Source organism: Corapipo altera, unplaced genomic scaffold, assembly GCF_003945725.1.
Source record: "Corapipo altera isolate COAL_440 unplaced genomic scaffold, ASM394572v1 67, whole genome shotgun sequence".
NCBI lineage: Eukaryota > Metazoa > Chordata > Aves > Passeriformes > Pipridae > Corapipo > Corapipo altera.
In genome coordinates, this window is record NW_020884906.1 from 7,176,921 (window position 1) to 7,203,112 (window position 26,192).

At 50.8% G+C, this 26,192-nt stretch overlaps 1 protein-coding gene across 1 annotated transcript; it reads right to left on the reverse strand.

Annotated features, from left to right (window-relative positions):
* Positions 1–1,012: 1,012 nt before the first annotated feature.
* Positions 1,013–25,761, reverse strand: CORO1C (coronin 1C). Its single transcript, XM_027652156.1, has 10 exons — positions 25,562–25,761; positions 15,017–15,139; positions 9,505–9,634; positions 8,540–8,721; positions 7,835–7,954; positions 6,860–6,964; positions 5,829–5,974; positions 5,146–5,203; positions 4,817–5,062; positions 1,013–3,612 (listed from the first exon to the last, which is right to left on the reverse strand). The coding sequence occupies exons 1-10, from the start codon at positions 25,754–25,756 to the stop codon at positions 3,493–3,495; spliced, it is 1,425 nt and encodes a 474-aa protein (XP_027507957.1). The 5' UTR covers positions 25,757–25,761; the 3' UTR covers positions 1,013–3,492.
* Positions 25,762–26,192: the final 431 nt, after the last annotated feature.

Here is a 26,192-nt window from a genome sequence, read left to right on the forward strand (position 1 = left end):
ACCTGGTGCCAGGGCTGCCACCCCTCGGGCACCGTGTGGGCACGGCCGGGGAGGGGGTCATGGTGCCCTCAGAGAGAACATGAGGGTAGCCCAATGAGGGAAATGCCTTTACACATGAGGAGGAGGAGGAGAGTGAGGGCCTGAGGATGCTTTGCAGAGCTCTTGTACCAGGGTCCTCCTCTCAGCACCGTGCCCAGGATGTCCTGAGGGGCTCTCAGGGGGCTGCGGGGGCTGTTGGGTGTTGTCCTGGCCTCGTGGCGTCGGCACGACAGGAAACCCCCGCCCCAAGCGCGGGCACCGGGCGGGAGGCGCGGCCGCAGGAAGGTGCTGCAAGAGAACATCCGCAGGAACGGGCTCGGGGCGTCAACAACCCTCCCCCCGAAACCCGAGGCCGCGGTCACCCCGGCCCTTCTCGGAATAGTCTGCCCATGGGGCTGGGGGAGGGAAGAAAAGGGGTTCAGGTCTGAGGGATGAGCATCCCTGGGGATGGATCCACGGTGCCTCTCCTGGAGCATCCCTGCCCTGCTCAGGGTGGGGGGGTTGGGGTGTTCCGGAGGCAGCTGGAGGTGGTTGTGCAACACCAGCGAAACGCTGCAGCCCCGGGAAGGCTCAAACCTGGGCGGGATGAGTGATGCTCTTTCCAGCCCAGGCCCTCTGCCATTCCAGGCCTCTGGCCCTATGGAAGCAGGTTTCAGCTCAGGAAGAGCAGGGCATTCCCAACCAGGGCTGTTCCTCCCACACATCAGCCTGGTCTCAGCCACCCTGAGACCCCCCCAGGCCATCTGTGCCATCACATCCCACATCCAGCCAAGCTCTTGAGACCACTCACTGGCAATCACCGTGTGTGACGTCAGGGATGGGCCCTGGGACAAGAGCGGGGGGTCCCAAAGGACCCCTCAGCGCCAACCCCCCACTCAGCTGTCCAACATTTAATTTCCAGGTTACTGATCAAACCTGGAATGCCAAGGGCAGGCACAGGATGCCGAGAGCCAAAGAAAAAGCAAAGCAGAGGCAGTTTATAATCAATGACTTTTATCTTTTGAAAATGGAAGCAATATTTGGACAGATACTCCGGCGCTCTATAAGAGCGCGTCTCTCCGGACTGGGCTGGTTCTCTCCCGGGATATCACGGCTACAAAAAGCTTCAGGCACTGACTCCGGTTGAGCCTGGCGAGGCATCAGTTCATTTAAATAAAATACAGACTAAGAACTAAAATCCAGGGCGGCCTCTGGGACCGTCTCCCACACCCCCACCTCTGGGCATCTCAATCCAGCGGCTCCCAAAACTGATTTCCTTCCGACTTTAGGAACAAACCCGAGGTCCCCAAGCACACAACCCCGAAGTCACACGTACAAATCAACACAGAAATCACCACTTTGGGGGTAACGACCTTCGGGTTTGGTTTCCAAAAGAAAAATTCATAAAAATACACATCTCAGGCATTTACTGCAATACAGAAACGTCACCAAACAGCCAAAGAACCCGGAGCGGCCGGATTGTGGATCCACGGGCACAGGGCAGGGGATGCCACTTGTCCCTAAAACACAGAAATCCCACTTTTCTGAAGCTTTCATGCTCTGCCATCCTCCCACATCCTCCATCTCCTCCATCCCATCCTTGTGCCTCTCCAGCTACATGACCCGGCCGTTCCCACGGCGCGGTCCCACCTCCACACACACACATCCCTCCACAATAGGGAATCCTTAACCTGGAAGTTCTGGACATGCAAACACTGGGAAAAATGGAAAAATCGGAGAATTCCTAGCTAAACTAATGGAAAAAAAAAAAATCAATCACTTCAGCCTGGCCGAAGGGACACGTGTCCCGCCGGGATGCTCCGGGCAGGGGATGCGGGGCAGAGGCTCCCACGCACACGTCACACACACACGGAGCTGCCACAGGCACAGAGTCCAGCTGGGAGAGGGATCCAGAGCTCCTGGACACCTGGTGGTCTTTGCCCACCTTTAGATTTCAGATGGGCTGTCACCACTCCCTGGCTGTGCCGGGATGGGCGACACCAATCCAGCCTGGCACATCTTGCTGGGGGGTCCTGGATCCCATTCCCAGCACAAGGACACGGCCTGGGAGCAGGGAGCCAGCCTGCCCCATCCCTGACAGCCCCCTCACAGGGGAGACCCCACCTGAGCAGAGCTTTGCTGAGTCGAGGCATCCCTGGGATTCCAGGAGGAGCTTGCCAGCCTGGAGCACTCACAGGGCCTATCCCCAAAGGAACGTGTGAGAAACCAGTTCTCCAAACTGGGATAAAACCACCCTCCCCAGTCCCTTCCACTCAGAAGGGGTGCAGGGAGGCTAGGGTTGGAAGTCACTCATCTGGTTCGGGAACAAATCCTTTCCTGCAAAGCTTTCCAGCAATGTAGGGTGGGAGGCAGGAATGATGGAGAGGAGAAAGCAAATTATAAAAAAATAACAACAGAGGCATTTTGTCTGGGAAGAATCATCACGGAAAAGTCACCTTCCTGCTGCTAACACTGCCTTGGAAGCAGAGAAAATTCCAAACATCAGCACCGGTGTGAGAGGCTGACTGGGATTCCAAAAGCTCCTTAAAATCCATGAGTTGAGGAGTGTGGGGGGCAGGAACAAGGATTTACAGCAACCACAGAGCTGAGATGGGCACCACAGAATTCCACCACCTGCTGGAATCCCACAGCTCACCTGAAACTCCTTCCTCAAAAAAAACATTCCTGCACAGAAGTAACTTCTGCCTCCAAATTGAAATAAATCAGCAAGTAAAACACATGAATTTAGTGATCCCAATCAAACCTTGGGATTATTTTAAAATGGGAATGTGGTGCTGGTTTAGAAGTTCTGTAGGACAAAAAGAAAAAGGAATTTGTGGGATGAATCCCTTCTTTCAGAACTATATATTTATATTTTTCTGTCAGACAACAGGGCTGGGAGTAGGAAAGGCAGCTCATTCCAATCTCCAAGGGGTCTCAGCACGGAAGGGAACCCACCTGATTGTTCCAAATTGAGGATTTATATAAAATAGCTTCAGCTTTGTTCTCTGCACAGTGTAAACACCCACCACACACCCCCTGTCCCTTGGAATGGAAACACAAATACTGCAAAGTGGCAAATAAGAAAAATAAAAAGCGATTTTTTTCTATTTTTTGGCAACTTTAAAAAAAAATGGTTAAGAACAATGTGGCATTGGTCCCTAAATCTAGAAAAAGGTATTTGGGCACGACATCGAAAGTCAGAATGGATTTGTTTTTCAAGGATTCATCATAACATCTGGAAAAAAAAAAAAAACCTGTAAAAGTAGCACTTGTTGTTTTTGACTTGGTTTGACACAGTCACAGAAATTCATCAGAACATCAGGAAATGAAAAAATCTTTCACTAAAAAGCTTGGCTTGGAATCATCGGCTCTCGTTGACGTGGGTTTAGGAGAACAGGAAAGCTCGGGCTGGAATGCTGCAGGCTGCTGCTGGCTGCACTGGGAGCTGGGATGTGCCTGGGCCGGGGCCCCTCAGTCCCCGATCTTTGCCATCTGCTGCTCCAGCTTGGAGATGCGCTCGTCCTGGGAGGAGATCATGTCCTTGATGGATTTCAGCTCTTTCAAAATCTCCTCCAATTTGGCTTCGTTTTGCTGCAAGGCAAGACAGGACATGTGTGAGGAGAGCTCTGCAGTTTTCCAAGGAAAGGGCTCCTCCCAGTGGGATTCTCTGAAGCATGAGGGTGTGATGCCCGCTCTGGAGCAGCCGGGATGCTCAGGGCAGGGACTGGCATTTCCAGCAGCACCAATGAACACATCCAGGACATACTGGACCAGTACCTCCCCTTTAACAGGAAGTCTGAGGAATGGCTGGACTTGATGGTCTTAGAGGGCTTTTCCAGCCTCAATGATTCCATGATTCTGTGATTTAAGGACCTATGGACTGACCTACTACACCTCATCTCTGGAAGTGTCCAAGGCCACGTTGGATGGGGCTTGGAGCAACCTGGTCTATTGGAAGGTGTCCCTGTCTGTGGCACGGGGTGGAACTGGATGAACTTTAAGGTCCCTTCCAACCCAAATCTGTCTGGAATTCCATGTGTTAGCTACAGCCCTCAGTTCCAGACCTGTACAACCTTCTCTGGACCTGAAGAGCCAGAGGTTCACTGTCCATGCTTTACACAAAAAGAGGAGCACAGGAGCTCTCCCAGGCAGGGGCTGGAACAACAAGCCAAGTTTTCCCTTGTGTCCCAAAGGACATGGTTTGAGGACATGGCTTAGTGGGGAACATGGTGGTGGTACTGGGTTATGGTTGGAATTGATGATCTTAAAGGTCTTTTCCAACCCTTACTATTCTATGATTTAGAAACCTTAGAATCATAGAATCATGGAATATCCTGAATTAGAAGGGATCCACAGGGACCATCCAGTCCAATTCCTGGCCCTGCCCAGGACACCCCAACAATCCCACCCTGTCCCCGAGAGTGTTGTCCAAAAGCTCCTGGAGCTCTGGCAGCCTTGAGGCTGTGACCATTCCCTGGGGAGCCTGTTCAGTGCCCAACCACCCTCTGGGGGAAGAACCTTTTCCTGAGATCCAACCTAAACCTCCCCTGACACAGCTCCAGCCCTTCCACTGGGTCCTGTCCCTGCTCATAGAGAGCAGACACTGGTGCTGCTCCTTGGAAGGAAGCTTTGGACACATTGCCTGGAACACCATAACCAAGCACCACCTCAACTCCAGGTCACCCAAATCCTTGATTCACACGTTCTTGAGCTTTGTTAACCTATTCCTGAAGAAGCAGCACCCCGATATTCCCACCCCAGGCCACCACCTCCAAAGCTCGTGGAGTTCACTCACGGGGTTTGAGGCATCCGCTGCTTTCTTTGGAGCGTTGATGAGATCACTCTTCTTGTTGGCCGCAGGTTTGTTGTCCAGTATGTTCTTCTTGACCACCTTGAGGTCCCTGTTCTTGCCTGGAATGTACCCGTGCTTCAAAGAGATGAGCAGGGGGTCTGCGTTCTTCCCCTCGAACCACTCCTCTGCCTCCAGAGCCGCTTCTGGGCCGGCCGTGTCCGGGTACAGGTCGTCCTGGAAGAGGTCCGACTGCAAGCCAGAAGAGATGGATTGGTCAGGGGCTCTGGGAGGCACGAGCTGGCTCCAAACCTCGTGCCCAGGGCAGTGCTCACCTTGCGGGGAACCGTCATGATGATGGGCTCACACTTCCTCTCGTGGAGCTTGAAGAACCTGCCAGGGGAAGGGAAAAGTGGGACTCAGAGTGAGGACTAAGGAGAAGGTCCACACACACAGAGCAGTGGACCAGGGGACAGAGGAGATGGGAAAGGAGCAACCCCACGGAATCACGGAATTACTGAGGTTGGAAATGCCCTCCAAGATCAAGTCCAACCATTCCCCCAGCACGGCCAAGGCCCCACTAATCCATGTCTCCAAGTGCCACATCTACACGGCTTTTAAATTGCTCCAGGGATGGGGACTCCAACACTGCCCTGGGCAGCCTGTTACAATGTCTTGACCACCCTTTCCACAAGGAAATTTTCCCCAAAACCTCCCCTGGCACAACTTGAGGCCGTTTCCTCTCATCCCATCACTTGTTGCCTGGGAGAAGAGCCTGAGCATGTTCCCTCCCAGCAGAGACACATTCCCTCCCAGCAAAGACATGTTTCCTACCAGAGCCACTGCAGTGACAGACCTGCTCTCCTGAGATGTTTCCTGCCTTTCCCATGTTTTCTGAGCCACAGTTGCCCTCTGCTCACTGCTCTGCTGCTTCCACCACTCCCGACATTCCCAACCCCAGCTTCCAGCCCGCTCGCTGTGCAGGGGCTGATCCCAGCTCTGGGGTCCCTCTCCTTACCTAGCAATCTCACACTTGTTGACGTCGAGGCCCCTCTTTGGCATGAACCCCATCCCCCTCTGCGGCTCTTTGCTGCTGAAGGTGTTGAGGTAGTGAACATACGGGGACTCATCCGTGATCTCGAAGTAGCGGATGCTGCTGTCGCCCTGCAGGGACGAGAGGAGACCCTGCAGAGCCTGGGGCAACCAGCAGCCTCATCCACAGCCTTTCCTCCCAGGAATGCTGCCACACACAGCTTAAAGCTGGGTTTTTTTAAGCTAAAACTTTAAAGCAGCTCCCTGCTGTAACAGTTCCTCAAAGTCCTGCTCAAAACACTCTGGTAAAGAGACCTGAGCTGGTGCCTCCAGGCTGAGAGTGTCCCCTTCCACATGATCTCTTGTGGAAAAGCTGAACATCCTGCCACAATCAGGCAAAAAGGCTATAAACCAGTTTATCCTTAATTCCAGACACTAGGAACTCTGAAACAGCAGGAGAAATAGCAGATGTAAACCAAATATTCCCCATTAGCTGTTAGAGAGATGGGATTCCTGAACGTACTTGTACTTTCTTTTGTTCATTGTGTCTTCGGCTCCTGTTTGTAGGAAGTCCATCACAAGTGGGAACTTTAGAGCATAAATTGCTTTCAGAAAGGAGCACCTGATTCTAGTTTTCTATTATTTAACCCCAAAAAATTATGAGGAGTATTGCCATATGCTCCATCATCCTCAGGTACAAGGAGGGGAACATCTAAAATGTAACTTCCTCCCACACCAACGTAAAATCATCTGGGTCAACACCAACAAGAGAAGTTTTGGTAACAGTGTGGGACTTGTTGTATTAAAGGCAGCTTTATCTAAGTCAATCCATGTCAAAGAAACATCCAGTACACTCCAGACCTTCCCAGGCCCTGCACAGTGAGGGTCAAACCCATTCCAGAGCAGCCTGGTCCCTCTGCAGAGCTGATTTTTTGGTTTTACCTCCCCCAGCTGAGACACTTGGGGAACATTCAGAGACAACATTCCCTCCACAGAGATTCCCAAGCCTCTCCTTACCTTCCCACACAGGTAAATGATGTTGGTGTCCGGGTCATAGAATGGCAGCAGGACCCCATTACTGGTGTCCATCTCGTGAAGGGCAATTGGCTCCTCCATGTTTTTCTGGAAATAAAGAATGCCAGGGATGTTAATGAAGGCTGGAAAAGCTCCTGTTACCACAGGATCTAAATTATTAACAGCCCTGTAGCCAGTGAGCTCCCAGCGGTGTCTGCACCACCTGGAAGGATCCCTGTGTTACAACAAGTGCTGGGAATGTTCCCAAGCTGATTCATTCCCCCAGGGGCATTTCAATCACAAAATTCAATAAAAACAGAAACCAAGAAAATCCACCAAGTCAAGGGAAATATGTGACATAGCCATGATAGTGCCTTGTGTCAGTGTGATGGGATGGGTGATGGATGAGGGGACAGAGGCTCCTTCCCTGGAGATATTCAAAAGCCACCTGGACACAATCCAGGTGGTCCCTTCCAACCTGAGCCCCTCTGGGATTGTTGTTGTCCTGCTCTGCACATACAACATACAGAGTGAAGTGACCTTCCCACAGCCCCTCTGCTCCCTGTGCATCTTCCCAGGCTCTTCCAACCTGCAGCTCCCTGATCATTGCTGCTCTTGGAGAGACCCAAGAGAACTCAGTTCCTTCACTGAGTGACCTTCCAGCCCAAATCATGGAATACTTTCTGGCATGGGAGCAGGCAGTATATGGAAGAGTATATAAACTAGGAATTTCAGAAGATGCACTGGCACAGGTTGCCCAGAGAAGCTGTGGCCGCCCCATCCCTGGAAGTGTCCAAGGCCAGACTGGACAGGGCTTGGGGCAGCCTGGGATAGTGGAAGGTGTCCCCGCCCAGGGGTTTGCAACAGGATGAGTTTTAAGGTCCCTTCCAACCCAAACCATTCCATGACTCCATGACTGCAGGGGTGGGTTAGTAACTCAACAGAGGTGACCAGGGCAGGAAGGGGACAGGGACATACCGGGTTCCACAGGGCCAGCTGCCGCTCGCTCATGCGGCTGAAGCCGGTGGTGAAGATGTTTCCATCAGCCAGGAAAATGGCTCTCATGGGCCGGGCTCCCTCATGGGTTTTCTCTTTCTCCTGGAAGAGAGGAGCAGGTCAGTCTCCAGCAATGGACAGGAAAACCCACGGCGTGGTGGATCCTCTCCCAGCTTCATGGAACCACTGCAGGACACGCGGCTGCTCCTTGCAGGATGCGATCCAAGGAGCAACATGTAACTATTTTTCCCTGATGCTTGAGGGAAGAAACCAATTGCTAAGCCACAGAAGAAGTGGACATTCCTGGCTCTTCCCAGCTTTGCCTATCAGCCCCTTGCAAAGAGGTTTTCCTTCAACCTTGCAAGCTACAATACACACAGGCTGCTAAACCTCTGCTTCCCAGGCACAACTCTGGAACTGTAATTATACAAAAGGATTAGATGTGGAATTACACTCCTTCAGGTTTTAAAACTGAGCCCTAAAATCCTAGTTCAAACACTAATCCAAATAAACCCAGACAAATCCTTCAACTCCTGCTATTTCGTCTGTAATTTTTGCCTCACTTTGAAAAACACAACTGAACATGGTGTGAAAATACTGAGCGAGAAGGTTCTTTCTCCCAGTTCTCTTGCTAATTCTCTGCTGGAGTGAAATCCAACTGTTTCTTTAATTATTACGTGAACTTACAGCAACAATTTCTTGTTTCCTGGGGTCAATAACTCGGACTTTCTTGTCTTTGGAAGCTGTACAGATGAGGCTGCCGTTGCGGTTCCAGCTCACGTTGTAAATCATATCCACGTGCATGTCATCCAAGTTGATGAGGGCTTCTCCTGTCCCCACATTCCAGATGATGATGGCATTGTCACAGCCTAAAAGGGAAAATAACAGCTACAGTCAGAGCACTGGTGAAAAAAGTCACATCAGGAAACAAGCCAGACGTGGGGAACAAGGGATAAATCCGCTGCAGCTCCAAAGGTTTTTGGGGAAACCAAACACCAAACTGGGAGCTGAGAAGGGATTTTTATCAACAGGAAAGACTCAGCTTATCCAGCAGTCCAGCTGAAAGGACTGGCTGCTTTCCTTGGGATCCAACCTACAGGTCAGGCTATGGAAGCCTCAGACTACGCTGATGGATAATTAATTATCCAATTTATTTCCATAATGATGTGACAGACTTTCAGTGGTGAAAAGAATCTCATTCCATGGACTGTACCAGCCAAGGAGACAATTTGGAAAATGCTGACAATGAAAGCTTGTGGGAGGAACAGCAAGACTCTGGGATACTTTGCAGGGATCAAGGGAAAGAGAAACACTCAGCCCATTTACAAGAGTGTATGAAAACAGGGATATGAGAAATGCAGAGGTAAATAGTTGCAAATAGCTGCAAATCAAATAAAGTCTGGAACAGCTTTAATACTCTATTTCATTCTTCCAGACAATTCCCTGGTGCTTGTCCCTGTAAAGTGAAGATAAAATAGGCTGAGATAAGGAGGGGGCTGCCAGCCACATGTCCCAGTGTTCCCAGGCACTGCTGGGAGTCTTGTGATTCACAGGGATCTAAGCAGCTGGGATAGGAAAAATGAGAAAGGAGTCAACACCTCTGCTCCAAAATTCCTGGAGGGAGATGCCTGTGGCCCCTCCCAAGGCCGTACCTGCGCTGAGCAGCACATTCCGGGCCGTCGGATGCCAGGCCACAATCCCGACTCTCTTGGAATGGCCTTCCAACACCACCACTGGCTCTGTCAGGGACAGGGTGAGCCCGTTCTCAGGAATCTGCCACACCTGGGAAGGGAAAGGAAAGGAAAGCTGGTTAACCAGGCCATCCCCTCTGAAGAGCGTGTGGCTCGTCTGCTTCCTGCATCCCACAGCCGGCGGCCAAGCTGTCACTTCTCCGTATAAACAGGAAGAGGGAATCGTTCCCAATAAACCCTTGGCTGATCCATGTGTAACATCCTTCCTCACTCATGTGCCAGCACCAAACCACCAGCTCCTGATGCTGCAACTCCCTGTTATCACCATGTCCAGAGACTTGTTCAGCTCCAATCCTGCTGAGGAGGAGTCAGAAAAACCTGCCTTGGAGCTCCAATTCCATGTGAACGAGCTGCTGTTTTTCCAAACTGTGCTTGTCCGTTGGAGGGATGATACTGCAGCTCTACCAGTGCCTACTTTTCAATCCTCTAGAAATACCGGCAATTAGTTTTCCTGTTAGATCCAGGCTCCTTCCAGATCCCATTCAATCAGGGAAGCGCGGGCTGGTCCTGGCAGAGGTTGGAGCAGCCCAAACCAGCATTGCAGTGGCTGCCTGTTCACTTCTGCCCTGGTTACACAACCCTTCTGCTGCAAACATCCTCAGGGAAGGGCCATTGGGAGGAGGAACAGCCCCGAAACGATGCCAGAGCACTGGAATTCCAGCTGTGGAGCCCAAAGGAGCACCAAAGGTTTATTCATGGAGGGAGGCGTGTTCTGTATCTGGCAGGGATGGGACAACAAACCCATCACCCCAGGCAGGATCAGCCCGACCAAAACTATTCCTGCAATTCAGCCCTGGACAATCATCTCGGAATTGAAGTTGACCTCTGTGTGATGCATTAACAAATGCAACGGAATCAGATGCCCCTCAGTGAGCAGTTGGAGCTGCTGGAGGCAGGTGGCAGCATTGGAGCATGTTTGCTCTGCTTCCCATTGTTTCCTTTTCCTGGAGTTGGAGAACAGGGCTCGCCAGACACTGCCCACGGTGCCCAACAAGCTGTGGGAGCCGGGAGATGCGAGGGAGTGGATTTAGGAAGCGAGGCAGACGTACATGCATGAGGGTGACATGGATTTTTGTGCTAATCCCAGTTTTTCCCCTTCTCCCAGGGATGGCTGTGCTGCAATAAAACCTAACGAGATGCAGATCCTCAGTGGGTCCCAGCTCACCTCTCAATAACCCAAAAATGATTTAGCTTTTCATGGACACAGCACTTGGCGCTGTCCCTCCCAGCACCTTCAGAGTCCCAGGAGGAATGACCATGATGGGAACACCGCCTCAGGAGAGGATTCCAATAGGAACACCACCTCAGGAGAGGATTCCAACAGGAACACCACCTCAGGAGAGGATTCCAATAGGAACACCACCTCAGGAGAGGATTCCTCTGCAAGGGAGAAAATGGTCACAGTCCCAAGGCTGCCAGAGCTCAAGGAGTGTTTGGATAACGCTCCCAGGCACATCATGGGATCGTTGGGGTGTCCTGTGCAGGGCCAGGAGTTGGACTCGATCCCTGTGGGTCCACTCCAGCTCAGGATATTCCATGATTGTATGGAAATCCCTCTCTCCCTTCCTGCTTGATGGAAGAGCGCTGGTGACACACTGACAGAACTGAGGCTTTTCCCAACGTGATTTTAAACTGGGGATACAAAGAGGAGCTGCTCAGCCTGGAGAAGCAGGATGTCATCCCGCTCCCTTCCCATTCCCTCCAGTTCTGCCACTGACTGTGATTATCCAACCTCTCCGAGGTTCTCCTGAAACACGGCATGCTCACGAAGCACAACAAATCCCTGCACCTGTCCCGACACCTAAAACTGGGTTACAAATGTGTCAGGATAATGGAAACAGCTTTTTTCCTGCCAGTCACGGAGTAACAATGTGACAGCAGCAACAGTTGGGAACATGTTTGTGTTGGGAATTCAATGTCAGTCTGAGGCATTTAACTCTGTAACCGTGTGAGGTCTCTGATGAGCCCTCGGGGTTTGGTGGGTTTTCTGTTTCTCATCATCTGTCCTCCTGCATCTGTAGGGTTAGTTTGGATACTGGGAAGAAATTCCTCTCTGTGAGGGTGGTGAGGCCCTGGCACGGGCTGCCCAGAGAAGCTGTGGCTGCCCCATCCCTGCAAGTGTCCAAGGTCAGGTTGGAGGGGGCTTGGAGCAACCTGGCATAGTGGAAGGTGTCCCTGCCCATGGCAGGGGGTGGCACTGGATGATCTTTAAGGTCCCTTCCAACCCAACCCATTCCCTTACTCTGTGAACAGTCACTTCTTCCCATGAGAGAAAAAGTAGGATAAAGGGACCTGCCCCACTCCCTCAGCCTCCCTCTCTTTGTGGACAAAGCCTTGAAAAGGGAATTTATCCACCAAAAAGACCCAGGAATAGCAGAAGCTTATGGGCCAAGTGTGACCTGCAGACCAGCCAGGTAGGGGCAGAGCAGCTCCAGCCAACATTCCTCCCTGTGAGGGGCAGCAGCAGGAAAGGGACAAGATTCCCAGGATCTCTGATTCTGTTCTGCATCATCCCAGTCAGGAAGGGTCCAGGGATCCCTCTGAGCAAGTGCATCTTAACAGCAAAGGAATAAAAAAAACCCCAGAATCAAGTTTAAACATCAGCCAGGGAGTGCAGGGGGTGGGAGGGGGAAGGGAGACAAAATACCCACGAAAAGGGTTTTTTTAAAAGCCTCTGGGGAAGATTTTTTTTCCATCAGGGAAAGCCCCAATAGTTTGGAGCAGCTGCAGAGCAGTGTAATCCTGGGCAGATTACAGAATATTGACCCAATAATCCTGCCTAGTATTCCAAGAAATAATAAAGAAATGAGTGTGAAAGGTCAGGGGATGGTCCCAAGTGACCTGGCCCCACGTTCCAGGGTGCAATTCCAGCCTCAGTATGGGATCAAATTCAATTCACAGGGAAACTAAGGAAATTTGGATACAGGACCCAGCCTGGTGAGGGTGAGGACTCAGGATAAATCCCAGGAAAATGCTGCAGGATTAACTGGGCATCAGTAAGTGTTTGTCAACTCTCTGATCTGGGAGTTTTGGGTGGTTTTGTGGGTTTTTGGGGTTTTTTGAAGTCAGCAGGGCCGGTTTGTTTGTGCTGGAGGAAGTGAAGCCGTGGAACAGCAGAGGTTTGGGTTTGGGTCTCACAGGAAGGGCAGGAGGGGAAGGTTTTGCACAAACAGCACGTGAGCAAGAAAACAAAGCAAACTTTTTTCACCCCCTTTAAAGAGAAGCAAAAACTGTCTCTTCTGGCTCTGCACAACCTGCAGAGAACATTCAGTCTATGTCTAGAAAGAACACCAATTCAAAGAACATCAATTCCTATATCATAAATATTAATTCCTATCACCTTAAGTGAGGAAACAAATGAGTCTGAGCCCTGGATTTATCCCTGCCCTTGCAGGAAGAGGCACTTTGAGCATCCTTTCTGCAGCTCTCAGACCTTCTCCTGGTTGACCCTGTCCTGGTCCCAGAGGTGCCCACAGGTTGGTGGCCCAGGTCACTGCAAGGGCTCTGCTTCAATTCTTAAAGCAATTTGCTCAATCCCATGAGCTCTGCTCTGCCCATTGCACCCAAACTCATTAATATCCACCCTCTGATGAAGCAGATTTCCCATATCTGAGGAAGGGCCTCGACACCATCTACAAGCCTTTCTCCAATAAAACATTTTCCAGCTGAATTCAAAGCCTGCTGTACATTCCAGCCATTCAGCACCACACCAAGCAGGAATATTGAAGTAATTCCTTATTTGCTGGCACAAGGAAACAACTCTTCCAAGGGATGTTCTTTACACACTAAGGCAGTTCCCAACTGCCCCAAACAATCTGGCATCCATCATTTCTCATTTTAAACCTCCTTAACACACACACATCTTCCTGCATATCCCTGATCCTGTGAGCACACCAAGGACTCACCTATTTCACCTTCCACTCCAGACAGGTCACACCAAGAGGTACCAAACACCACCACGAGTGGGCAAATCCACAGCCAGCTCCATCCTGATGCCTTTCCACATATGTGCTGCCTCCAGGGATGCAGTGAAAGCTCATCCCCACTTTGGGACATGCAGAGAACTCCCCATGAACCCACACAGCTCATTCAGTTGGAGGCACAGATTCCCACAGATGGTTTGTGGCCACATTAGGAGCACTTGGACAAGCACTTGGACAACTTGTAACTGAACACTGTTGGTTTTTCTCCATAATTCAGTCCCCCTGGAGCCTCCCAACATAGTTCTCATTGCATTTGGATTAGAGGCTTATTTTGCCTCCAAGAAGGCAGCTCTGGACCTGCTGATGCTCATGTTTCAGAGACCCTTCCAATGCAGCCCTTCTGCACCCTGGTACTGAGAGGAACATTCCTGCATCCTTCAAAAGTTAGTTCCAGCCCAGTAGTGAATGTTACAAACACAGAAGCTTGTTGTTTTGTGTAATATTCAATATAGCCCATTTTGTTAACATGCTTCAGCTTCCAAGACTGAGAGATCATAGGCAAGAGCTGTCCCAGGAAAAGCCTCTTGGGATGAATCCCCTCCCAAACATTTTAACGATGAACAGAAGCAAAGGAATTTATCTGACATGATCTATAATAAGATTTCAATATAACATTCAGCCTACAGCATTTCTAAATATGGCCAAAGATCCCTGGAGTTATTTGGCATTATTTCATCTTCCAAGGATTTTCTTTCACTGGTTCTGCTGTGTTTGCATACACGGGATTCCACATCTGTCACGGAGTGAGCCCGGCTCCTGGGCACTGGGCTCTGCCTGAGGTGAAACAGGTCTCAGGACCAAGCCTGGCAGATGCAGAACTTGGATTATTTTTATTTGTTCACTAAAAAAAGCCCTTCTGACACCTGCTCACAGCCTGCAGAAAAAGGAAGAACTTCAGGCATCCCCCTTAAATCAAGGGTTGAAGCAACGCTGAAACCTGGTGGGCTCGTTCCCTTCCAATCCCTCCCTCTTCCCAACACACACCACTGCATCCATGGGGATATGTGAGGTCTTCTGCAAAGCTCTACAAATCAGAACACCTCACCACAGACCAGCACTCTTCCTTCTCATTCCTCTTTTCAAACATCAGACAAATCCTCAGGGGAAGGAAAAATGGGAGAAATTCTTCCCTGTGAGGGTGGGCAGGCCCTGGCATAGGTAGCCCATAGAGGTAGTGGAAGTGATGGGAGTGCCCAAGGCCAGGTTGGATGGGGCTTGGAGCAGCCTGGTCTAGAGGAAAGTGTCCCTGCCCATGGCAGGGAGAGGAACTGGACGATCTTTAAGTTCCTTTCCAACCCAACCCATTCCACAACGACTCTGCCTTGCCCTGACTCTGGAACAGCAGGTGTTTTCAGGAACACAAGTGTCCTTTGGAGCAGGATTTTTAGCAAGGAGCAAAGCTCACCCCACAAGGCCCAGGGAACACTCACCATGACAGTACAATCCTCGGAGCCACTGGCGATCACCTGGTCGTTGTGGGGACACCAGTCGATGTCCAGCACTGGTCCCGTGTGGCCACACACCGTGGGGTAGGACTTGTCAATCCTGCCTGTCTGGAGGGAGAAAACAAGAGAGAGAGCTGTGATATTGAAACAGAGCAAGGAAGTGGCTTCCCAGTGCTACATTTGCTCCTCCAGTATCCAAAATTTCATGACATTTGAATCAACTCATGGATCACCAGAGGAAACAAACTGGTAACTCTGGGAACTCCCCAAGGTGCAAGAAAAGGGTTCAGAGGTTTGGTACAGCAGCTGTGCTCCCATGGCATGCAGGGATGCTTTCCCACCCAAATCTCAGAACTTGCTATGATGCCATCCCTTTGTCCATTCCCAAATTTGGGGGAAGAACAAAGCTCTGTTTTCATCTGTGTTTCCCAACAGTGGCCAGTGGTGGCTGAAGATAAACAAGCTCAAATTTGTATTGAAGGTGTTGCTGCTCATTGAATTACCAAGTCTCCCTGCTTTTTTCATTATAGAAGGATTTTGCTCATATGGGAAGTTTTTAGTTGTGCAGAGTAAAATACTGTTTTCAGGAATAAATATTGCTGACATGGACTGGAACAGCCAAAGCCACACCTGATCCATCCATGGCCAGAGGACCAAGGCTGCCAGCTGCCAAGCTCATCCCAGGGACAAACCTCCCAAGAAAATGAGCTCATGGGACATTTAAACCTGAACTGAGACAAATCAGTGATGCCAAGACAGATGATGCAGAGACACCAACTTTGCCACCAGGTCTATGTTTTGCTGAGGAGCCCCTGAAGCACCTGATCCCCCTCAGCTGCTGATGCCGCCAACAGGGAAGCAAGGGAAGGACAATCCCTCTAATCATGGTTCTCTCTCTTGGTCAAGCCTTGCACAGATGGAAAGCAATACTTAAAATACTGCAGACACACAGCAGTAGCAGCAGGGTGAGCAGGACACTCCTCCACCTCCAGGGCCAGACCCCTGGTCCTGCTCCAAGGGGTTTTGTTTCCAGGGAATGGCCCTGTCATGATGAGTGATGGGAGAAGAGAGACAGGAGGGAGAGGTCCGGGATGGGGTCATCTTCTTTTGTGTTTAAACATGCAGAAGAAATGGTTGGAATTTCATTTTTGCCATTGTATGATAACATTCCCCAACCTTGGAGATGACATTCCTTAATATGTGCCTCCTACCAAGCTCCATGTGGGAGGCTGGGCCTATTCAAGCCTGTTTTAAAGCAGAATAATGCTGGATACTGGTTTTTGAGGACAACTGACCTGAAGGCTCCACTATCAGCAAAACAAGACCTTGATCCAAAAAATCCCACTATTTCCTAAATGGCCAAATTTAGGTTTAAAAAAAAAAAAAAGAAAAAGTCTCAGTGATTCAACAGCATTTGAAATTCTTAAAAGGCAGAAAGAGTTGTGGATGAAAAGCCATAAAGCTGCCATTCAAGAATTAAAGCCTGTGTAATCCCTCCTGGATGCCATAATGTGAAATAGGATTTAAAAAATTAATACACCCAACTGCCACATTCAGTTCATCCATTTTAATGGACCTAATTAAAAAGAGAACCATGCAGAGCACATGGACATGGATGTATCACAGGAGGCACAGAACAGGCCACAAAACACAGGCCTAACCCAAAAGGGCCCACAAATAATCCCAGAATCACTTAAGCTGGAAAAGACTAGGAAAAGACTAAAAAAACCAGGATTATTAATGCAAAACGTCAGTGACTGCCTGTCCTGGCTCCTGGCAGGAAGCAGTGGAATCCTCCAAGAGGAGCCCCTGGTAATTATTTCCAGGTTGCATGAGCCCTTGTTGTTTTAGTTTTGAGTTTTTACAGTCATTTATTACTCTGGAGAGGGGAAAAAAAAATCAATTTGAACAAATTAAAGCACAGACCTCACTTTTCTGTTTGATCAGGATGAACCTGCACAGCCTGAGCAGGAGCAGCCAAGAGCCTGTGACAGCCAGTGGAGAGCAGGGACCAGGCATTGTCCCTGTGCCACCACCTGTGCTGGAGCTCGGAGCTTAAACCAAGGATCTGGTACTTCCATAAAGAGCAGTGCTTGTGGAATCATGGAATGGGTTGGCTTGGAAGGGACCTTAAAGATCATCCAGTTCCACCCCCTGCCATGGGCAGAGACACCTTCCACTAGCCCAGGTTGCTCCAAGCCCCGTCCAACCTGGCCTTGGACACTTGCAGGGATGGGGCAGCCACAGCTTCTCTGGGCAACCTGTGCCAGGGCCTCACCACCCTCACAGCCAAGAATTCCTTCCCAGTATCCAATCTAAATCTACCCTCTTCCAGCTTAAAGCCATTCCCCCTTGTCTTGTCCCTCCTGGCCCTTGTCCAAAGTCCCTCTCCAGCTCTCTTGGAGCCCCTTTAGGCCCTGGAATGGGCTCTAAGGTCTCCCTGGAGCCTTCTCTTCTCCAGGTGAACACCCCCAGCTCTCCCAGCCTGGCTCCAGAGCAGAGGAGCTCCAGCCCTTGGAATATCTCTGTGGCCTCCTCTGGACTCGCTCCAGCAGCTCCACATCCTTCCTGTGCTGGGAACCCCAGAGTTGGAGCAGCAGTGCAGAGGGGTCTCACCTGAGTGGGCCAGAGGCACAATAACCCCTGCATCACCTGCCAACACCCCCCCACCCCTGCCTGCACGAGCACCCAAATCCCATTTCCAACAGGGAAGGGACAGTCAGGATGGGGAAAGGAGATGTTATTTAGCAGCAGCGTGGGAGAGACAAGAACTTTCAGAAATCTCAAATGTATTTATTCACCAAAAATTACCAAACCAAAACTACCAAACTAGAGGACAAAACAAAAGAAGGAGATGTCCCACAGCTCCCTGGGGTCTGGCAGAGGAAAACAATGCTGGGGAGATGAACAGCCCAGGGGCATCTACACTTGGGCACGAGAGGAGCAACTCTGCTGCTCATCAGGGTCCATAAATAATCCCAGAATCAGCTAAGTTGGAAAAGAACTCCAACATTATCAAATCCAACCTGTGACCCATCACCACCTTGTCACCCAGACCAGAGCTCTGAGTGCCACATCCTCGAACGCCTCCAAGGATATACAAAAATCAGTATAAAATGAGACTAAATAAGGATGTAAATGGGCTCTTCAAAGCCCCAGCTGGGTGAACACTTGCAGAGAAGCTCCTGCCTTGTGGTCAGAGGCACAAACTCGTCTCTGCAGAGCAGAGGAAACCACAGGACCTTCCAGAGCGCGGAGCAGAGTGAGGGCTCTGCTCAGCAGCACTTCCGAACCCACCTCAACTGCCCTTCTCCTCAAAAAAACACACTTATTGCAGAGCCTCACCCCCCAGAACTGACTGGGGAGCCATCACAGGACAGTAACCCATGTCACCACCCCAGGGCCTGACCCAGCAGGGTGAGAAATGAGCAATTTTTAACTCAGAGGTGTTATTTTATCACCTCTCTACATCCGTTTGTCAAACACCACCCATGCAGGACACACCACAGATTGTGCTCTCCGGAGCAGGGAAACCCTGTTCCTGGAATTGCACAGGACTAGTTGTGCACAGAAGAACTTGAAAAACAATACTGGGGGGGGATGTGTGTGTGCCAAAAAGGAAAGACCAGGAAACCTCCAGTAGGGAATTGAAAACCAACCAGGCTATAAAACGCCCAAATTCCACGTTTCTAAACACAATTCCTTCCCAAAGAGACGCCTCTGCCAATGGAACACCACAAGGCTGGCAACTTGGCTGCCAGCTGGGGGAGTTTCCATGCTCCTGTAATGCTCCCAGGTTTGGGGATTTATTTATTTATTTGTAAAATGTAATCTTTTAATTAGGGCAGGATTTAAAATACAGCTCAAGTGCTGCTACACAGCTTAAAATTAACTCAGTGCGACTTCCAGAAATTAAACCCTTCTCATAATCCACAATGACTGTGGTTGGGTAACACATCACAGTAATAACTTTTGAAATTTGGAGCTGTGTGTGATAAAAAGTTGGCCAAAAAGGTGAATTTGAGGATTATTAATAAGTTGGAAGGTGTTGACTAGAAGCACACTCAATATTCAGGTCCTTCAGCAGGGGGTGAACTGACCTTACTAAATGATTTTTTTGTGCTTTCATGTATCCCAGCTCAGAAAAAAAAAGTTAAATAATCAGAATTATTAAAGCCAGATCAGAAGAAAGTCACAGATGAGAAGAAAAAAAAATTGTTATTGATTCCAAAAGGGGCAGAGAAGTAACACAAGAAAACTGTTCCTAAAAGTGGGAGTTCTATGAATTAATTTGACTGTCTTGTGATCCTTTCTCTGCCAGAAAAGGGCAATTGGTTGCAGGAAACAGCTCATGGATTATGGTAAAAATATCAGGGAGAGCAGCTGCTTCCCCAGCCCGTGGCTGCTCATGGAAATCTCCATTTAAATTGGGGAAGTGGCATCGAGTTGCACAAGGCAAAGCAACCCCCCCTCACTCTGCACAAGTTTGAGGAAGGAAACCAGGTCACAACTGCAAAGTTTGAAATACCAACCCACTGCACCTTTTCTCTGCTAGAGAAAATACTCCCTTTTTCTTTAAATTGTGTCTTTGCCTTCCAACAACCTCAAGTTTCACCCAGTGCAGGGAGGGAAGCTGAGCTCTGGGCATTGACCCTCCAGCACCAGCTGGCCATGGAGGAGGCACTTGGGACAAAACGCTGGGATGAAATGGAAGTGCTTGGATCTCTCCTGACCATGACCAAGAGCCATTAGTCACCCACAGACCAATCAAGGCATCCAGAACTAATCTGGAAGATTTAGGAAGAGTTATTCCCAAAAGGTCCACTGGAGAGTCATGCAATAGGAGACTCCTGTAACTGTGCTCTCCAAGAATCCCTCAGCACTGCTCCTGCTCTCTTTACCACCTTGACACTGGATATTGGGAAAAATTCCTTCACTGGAAGGGTGGTCAAGCATGGAAAAGGCTCCACAGGGAAGTGGTGGAGTCACCATCCCTGGAAGTGTTAAAACACAGGCAGACGTGGCACTTCGTGATATGGTTTAGTGGGATGGGGGTGATCAAAAGATTGGGCTTGATGACCCTGGAGGTCTTTTCCAGCTTTAAGGATTCCATGATTCCATCACAGGCTGCCACAGAATGCAAACAGCTCCTTGTTCTGGAGCTCCCAGACCGGAATGGATGTAGAAAGAGGAGGGAAAAAACCCATGGTGACCAAGTACACCTGAACCTGGTGATCCACTGGAAATGAGCTGACAGGGATAAATATAAACTTCTTTTTATAGAGAAACATCTAAGGTGAAATAAAAGGACAAAATCCATCACATTCTTCTTAAAATGGCTGTAGGGGCGCAATGAATTCACCACAGGAAAACCTCCTGATTTTATTTTACACACAGTTTAGAAAAGGAGGAGTTTCATTTCCCAATGCTTCCTGGAGGAATGAGAATCGGGAAGAGCTGCTTAACATGTCACATATGCCAGGGTTGAACACCAAGGCACATCACTTGCAGAACAACATATTCCTTGGAGAAGATCATTCCCGAGGTGTGCACACCCCCACCCACATGCCAGTTGCCTCCCGGGGCACCAGCTGATCCCCGATCCAGCAGGAATGCTGCCAGTGTGGGGGGAGTGCAGGAAGGAGTCAGGAAAATGGAAAACCTAATATAAGGTATATCCAAAGGGAACTGACTAAACCTCTGCTAAAGGCTTTATGTAACACAACTCGTGGCTGAAGGAATCTTTCTACGCAATCCGAAAGAGAAAGGGAACATTTGCAGCAGGTTTTCCTGTGCAGACACAAACTGCAAAGGTTTCTGGAGGAGGAAAAAAGAACTTTGTATCCTCTGAATGCACGTGGTTTGCATGTCACTGTCCCCAGCACATCAGGAAACCCAGAGAATTTTCAGCTGGGCTGAAAAACGGGGATCACCCATGGAGTTGGGGGACGTTGTCCCCCACACCCCCCTGCTCTGACAGGGAGGGCTCTGCTGCTGTTTCCATCAGCGTTGGAGGGGAGATGAGCCATCAATCCACCTGCACCAGGGATCTCTGGAGGACAGGGCAGGAGAATCACTCCTTCCCTTAACTCCCTGACTCTTCTTTAATTTCTGAACAGTAGGGATTACCTCCCATGGAATGGTCTGGGTTGGAAAGGACCCTACAGACCATCTAGCCCCACTCCCTGCCATGGGCAGGGACACCTTCCACTAGACCAGGTTGCTCCAAGCCCCGTCCAACCTGGTCTTGGACACTTGCAGGGATGGGGCAGCCACAGCTTCTCTGGGCAACCTGTGCCAGGGCCTCACCACCCTCACAGACAAGAATTCCTTCCCAGTATCCCATCTAACCCTGCCTTCTGGCAGTGGGAAGCCATTGCCCCTTGTCCTGTCCAAAGTCCCTCTCCAGCTCTCTTGCAGCCCCTGGAATGGGCTCTCAGGTCTTCCTGGAGTCTTCTCCTCTCCAGGTGAACAGCCCAAGCTCTTCCAGCCTGGCTCCAGCCACTGGAGTATCTCCATGGTCTCCTCTGGACTCTGTGCTGGAGGTGATCTCCACTTGACCGACTGGTACAAGGCCACCACAGCTGAGGCACTGTCTGATTGAAGAGTTTTATATTTTGACTCCTTCCCTGTGTACCTACAGTTTTCCCTGGGATCAAGCTCAAAGAAAACGAACTCTACAACCCAGCCTCTCACTGCCCAGAACAGGCAGGGAAGTTTCCTGTCTTTCCCTGGTGTGTCCAGTTAATGCTGATCACCCTGACTCTTATCACCTACACAGCACTTAAAAACTTACAGCTTTTATAAACTATGTGGCTCATTCCAGCAGAGGCCAATGCTCCAGACCAACCAACCTGTGGGAATAAGATTTTCTGGTGCCGGAGCATGGGAATGGCGAGTTCCTGGCACGGCCCCTGCACATGTGCGTGCAAGAAAACAGGAAGTTCAGACAAAGCGTTTCCACAGCCAGCAAAGCCGGCTGGGCTGCACCGGCCCGGCCCCGGCTCCACACCGGGCTCTGGGAGCCGCGGAGATGGAGGGGGGATGCAGCCCCCTGGATCTCCCGTCTCTGCGTCCAGGGGGTGCTGGAAGGACCCTCAGGGCCGGGGGCCCGGGGCTCAGGACACGCCGAGGCTGTGGGTGTGCACGGGTTAACCCCCTGCGCCAGGGGCTGATTCCCGCGCACACGGGTTAATTCCCGTGCACAATTCCCACACACAGGGGAATTAACCCGTGCACAACTCCTGCGCGCGCGGGTTAGTTCCTGCGCAAACGGGTTAATTTCCCCGCGCACTGAGGTTAATTTCCACGCACGGGTTAATTCCGGCGCTCAGGGGTTAATTCCCGCGCGCAATTCCTGCGCTGACGGGTTAATTCCTGCCCGCACGGGGGGTTAATTTCCACGCGCAATTCCCACGCACGCGGGTTAATTCCCGCGCTCAGCGTATACGCGGGTGTTAACTTCCACGCACGGGCTGACCCCCCACTCCCGCACTCGGGGTTTAACCGAGCCCCGCGCCGCCGGGTTAATGAATTCCCGCGCTCGGGGTTAATTCCCGCGCACTTGCCGCGGCCGCGCCCCCGCCCCCGCCAATCAGCGCGGCGGCCGCGAGCGCAGCCATGGCCATATACGGTAAAAAGCCGCGGCCGCCGCAGTGCCGCTGCGGAGGCTGCGCGCGCGCGAGGGGGCGGGGCCTGCGCCGAGAGGGGGGCGTGGCCTGCGCCGAGAGGGGGCGGAGCTTCCCCTCAGTGTCCGCTTCCCCCCCCCCCCCCCCCCCACCTCAATCGGCCCGGGGGGCTCAACCCGCCCCAAAAACACCCCCAAATCCCTACCCAGGGTAGGGAGCCGCCCTCCGGCAGCAAGAAACCTCTGCCGTGTAACAAACCCCTGCGATATCGCCGGAAACGGCGCCAAGGAAAAACACGTTAAAATGAGTAGAATTCCCCGCTTTTCTGCACTCCTAAGTAATTCCCAGTGGTCTGCACAGCCCTGGCTTTGAGTGGACACGATGCCGGTTACGGGCCGTTTTCCCCTGCAGAAATGCAGCAAGTGTATTTTTTACGGCTCAATTTTAAAATCAACTCAAAGCCATGGTTTAAAATTGCTTTCCCCAACCCCTCCCCCTTTTTTTTTTTTTTTGGTTCCCCTGAAAATAACATGGGGTTTGCTGCGGGGGACTTAATAAATATCCCTGCTAAACGGGCTCAAAGAGAAACCCAAATGTTATTTAGGGTGTTGAAGGAACTGAAGGAACAATTTCATCAGCCCAGGCTGTAAAAATAAACGTGGAACACAGGAACTGGTTCGAGCTGAATTGCAAAAGAACGTGTCAGGCTGGGGGTGAGGGACACAGCCCCTCCAGCTTTGCAGGAACCTCCTCAGAGGTGGATATTAAAGGGCTGTGCAAGGCAGGAACGCAGCTGAGGGCACCAAGGAAATGAGAAATACAGGGGAGGGTGGGAGGAATAACTGAATAAGCATAAAAATAACCCCAAAGATAAGATAGTGCTTCAAACTGCAGAAGCACAGGTCACTCAGAATTAGCAGGAATTTCTGCCAGGAACTGAGAAAACACAGAACCATGGAATCATTAAGGCTGGAGAAGCTCTCTGAGACCATCAAGTCCAACTGTTCCCCCAGCACTGCCAAGGCCACCATGTCCCCAAGTGCCACATTCACACGTTTTTTGAACACTTCCAGGGATGATGATTTCACCACTGCCCTGAGCAGCCCTGTGCCAGTGCTTCACAACCCTTTCCATGAAGAAATTTTCCATGATCTCCAATCTAAACGTCCCCTGGCACAGCTTGAAGCCATTTCCTCTCATCCCATCCCTTGTTCCCTGCGAGCAGAGCCCGATCCCCTCGGCTCCCCGCTCCTGTCAGGGAGTTGCAGAGAGCAAGAAGGTCCCCCCTGAGCCTCCTGTTCTCCAGGCTGAGCCCCCCTAGCTCCCTCAGCTGCTCCTAGTGCTCCAAACATTGGGATACAGGAGAAGAAAAGAGGGATGCACATCCCCTGCTGATGGTGTCTGTGCCATGATGCAACATGGTTGCAGCCGGTGCTGTGCTGAGCAAGGAGTTCCTGCTCCAGGTCTGCTCACCACCCCATGGTCTGGGCAGGAGGAGGACTTGTGGCCCCAGGATGAGCCCAAAGGGCTGTTCAAGAGCAGCAAACGGAGCTATTTTGGGAAGTTGGGGTTTGGCTTTGTTTTGCAGGACTGAGAAGCCGCTGCCTCTGCTCTGCCCTCACCATGTGGGAGCTTGTGTTCAATCCTGGTCACTATTTCTGTATTTAAGGGCAGAGCTGGAAGTGGAGCTGGGAAACAAGCACAGGGTTGATGACAGACCGAAGACAACTTAACTATACCCTTAAGAGAGAAGTTTGAGGGTCACAAAGAAAATAATATTGCAGAAAAAGACTTTGATCACGAGAATTTGCTGGTTAAGTGTCAGAAAGGGATGAGAAGAATCTCCAGCAAGGGTGGAAGATGGATGTGATTTTTCCACGGAGTATCAGGGGCAACAGGGATTTATTTCATTCAGACCCAGCTCCTGCCCATTTACTCCTAACACAGTACTGGAAGGGGCTCCAGGAAGGTCTCTCCTCCCAGTTTTTCAGCCTCAGAACCTTTGATCCAGCCCATCTCATGGCTGATGGACAGGAACCCACCTTCTCTTGATGTCTGGCAAAGCACAGCCCTGGGGCTCTACAAAGAAATCCAAAGGAGAAGGGAAAGAGCAGAGTGTATGTGGGTTCAATGGAAGATTATTTATTGGAGACTTGGCAACATCTTGGCAAGAGAGAACATTAAAGAGAGGGTCTACCTGCCCAAGAGGAGATGAAGCCCCTCCCTTCATTTTTCCAGGTATTAGGGATAACAGAATCTGGCCAAAGTATAATAAAGCCCAAACACAGCCCGGTGATCTGGGAGAGCTCCAGGACAGCTGTGATGGTACCTGGAGGAAATGTTTTCTTACCAAAATTATTTTTGTCTTATGCCATATAAAGAGCATCTGAAGGGGCGGGCAGCAGCCTGGACCAGCTCAGATGCCAGGGCCACCAGCCTGTGGAATTTGCATCCTTCCAATGAGAGGCTGCAAGGAGCAGTTGGGCTCAGGTGGTTCCTGAATTAATTCTGCAAGGAGCAGTTGGATTCAGGTGCATTCCTCAGTTAATTCCAGAAGGAGCTGTCGGGCTCAGGTGGTTCCTGAACAAAGTGACACTTGCAGAGCTCAGAAAGCTGAATCCCTGACAGTGGAAAAACTTGACGTGATCACAAAGAGGCTTCTAAAATATGATTCTATGTAGAAGCTTCTGCCAGAATTGGCTCAGATTAGTCAAGCAAACAGCTTGTTTACTGTGTTTAATGTACAGGAAGCATCAGCCTGATTACAAACATTAAACATATTCCTACATGGCAGTGTTTGTCACCACAGCAGACACTTCCCAGCCTTAATGTTACTCCCAAACAGGCACCGAAGCGACAGCAGAGCTGAGCAGGTAATCCCAGAGGCTCCAAAAGCACTTACCTTGTGCAGAGGCAGCACCAGGAAGGCTCCCCCGCCGCTGGCATCGACGATGATGGCCACGAAGCGGGGGTTGACTGCACAGAAGGAGCTGTCCCAGGTGACCCGGGACACGCGGATGTCGTCGTAGCACTGGTCGTTCTTCACGGCCTGGCCGAACACGTGCCGGAATTTGCTCTGTCGTACCACTCGCCTCATGGTGTCTGCGGGGCATGGAAAAGGGACATCAGTCACACAGGCAGGACCTCTTGCTTGCCCAGGAGATCCCTGGCCAAGGGCCACCACAGGATGCTGTCCCCGGGTCCATTGCTGCGCTTCCAGCAGCGCGGAAACGCGGCTTCACTCACCGTTCAGAGAATTATGGAATGGTTTGGGTTGGAAGGGGCAGAACCACAGAATCACAGAATTGTTAGGGTTGGAAGGAGATCAACCAGTCCAACCCCCCTGTCCAGGCAGGGTGACTCAGAGCAGGTGACACGGGAACGTGTCCAGGTGGGTTTGGAATGTCTCCAGAGAGGGAGACTCCATGCCCTCCCCAGGCAGCTGTTCCAGGGCTCTGTCACCTCCATGGAAAAAAGTTCTTCCTCACATTGAGGTGGAATTCCTCGTGGTTTAGTTTATGGCCATTGATCCT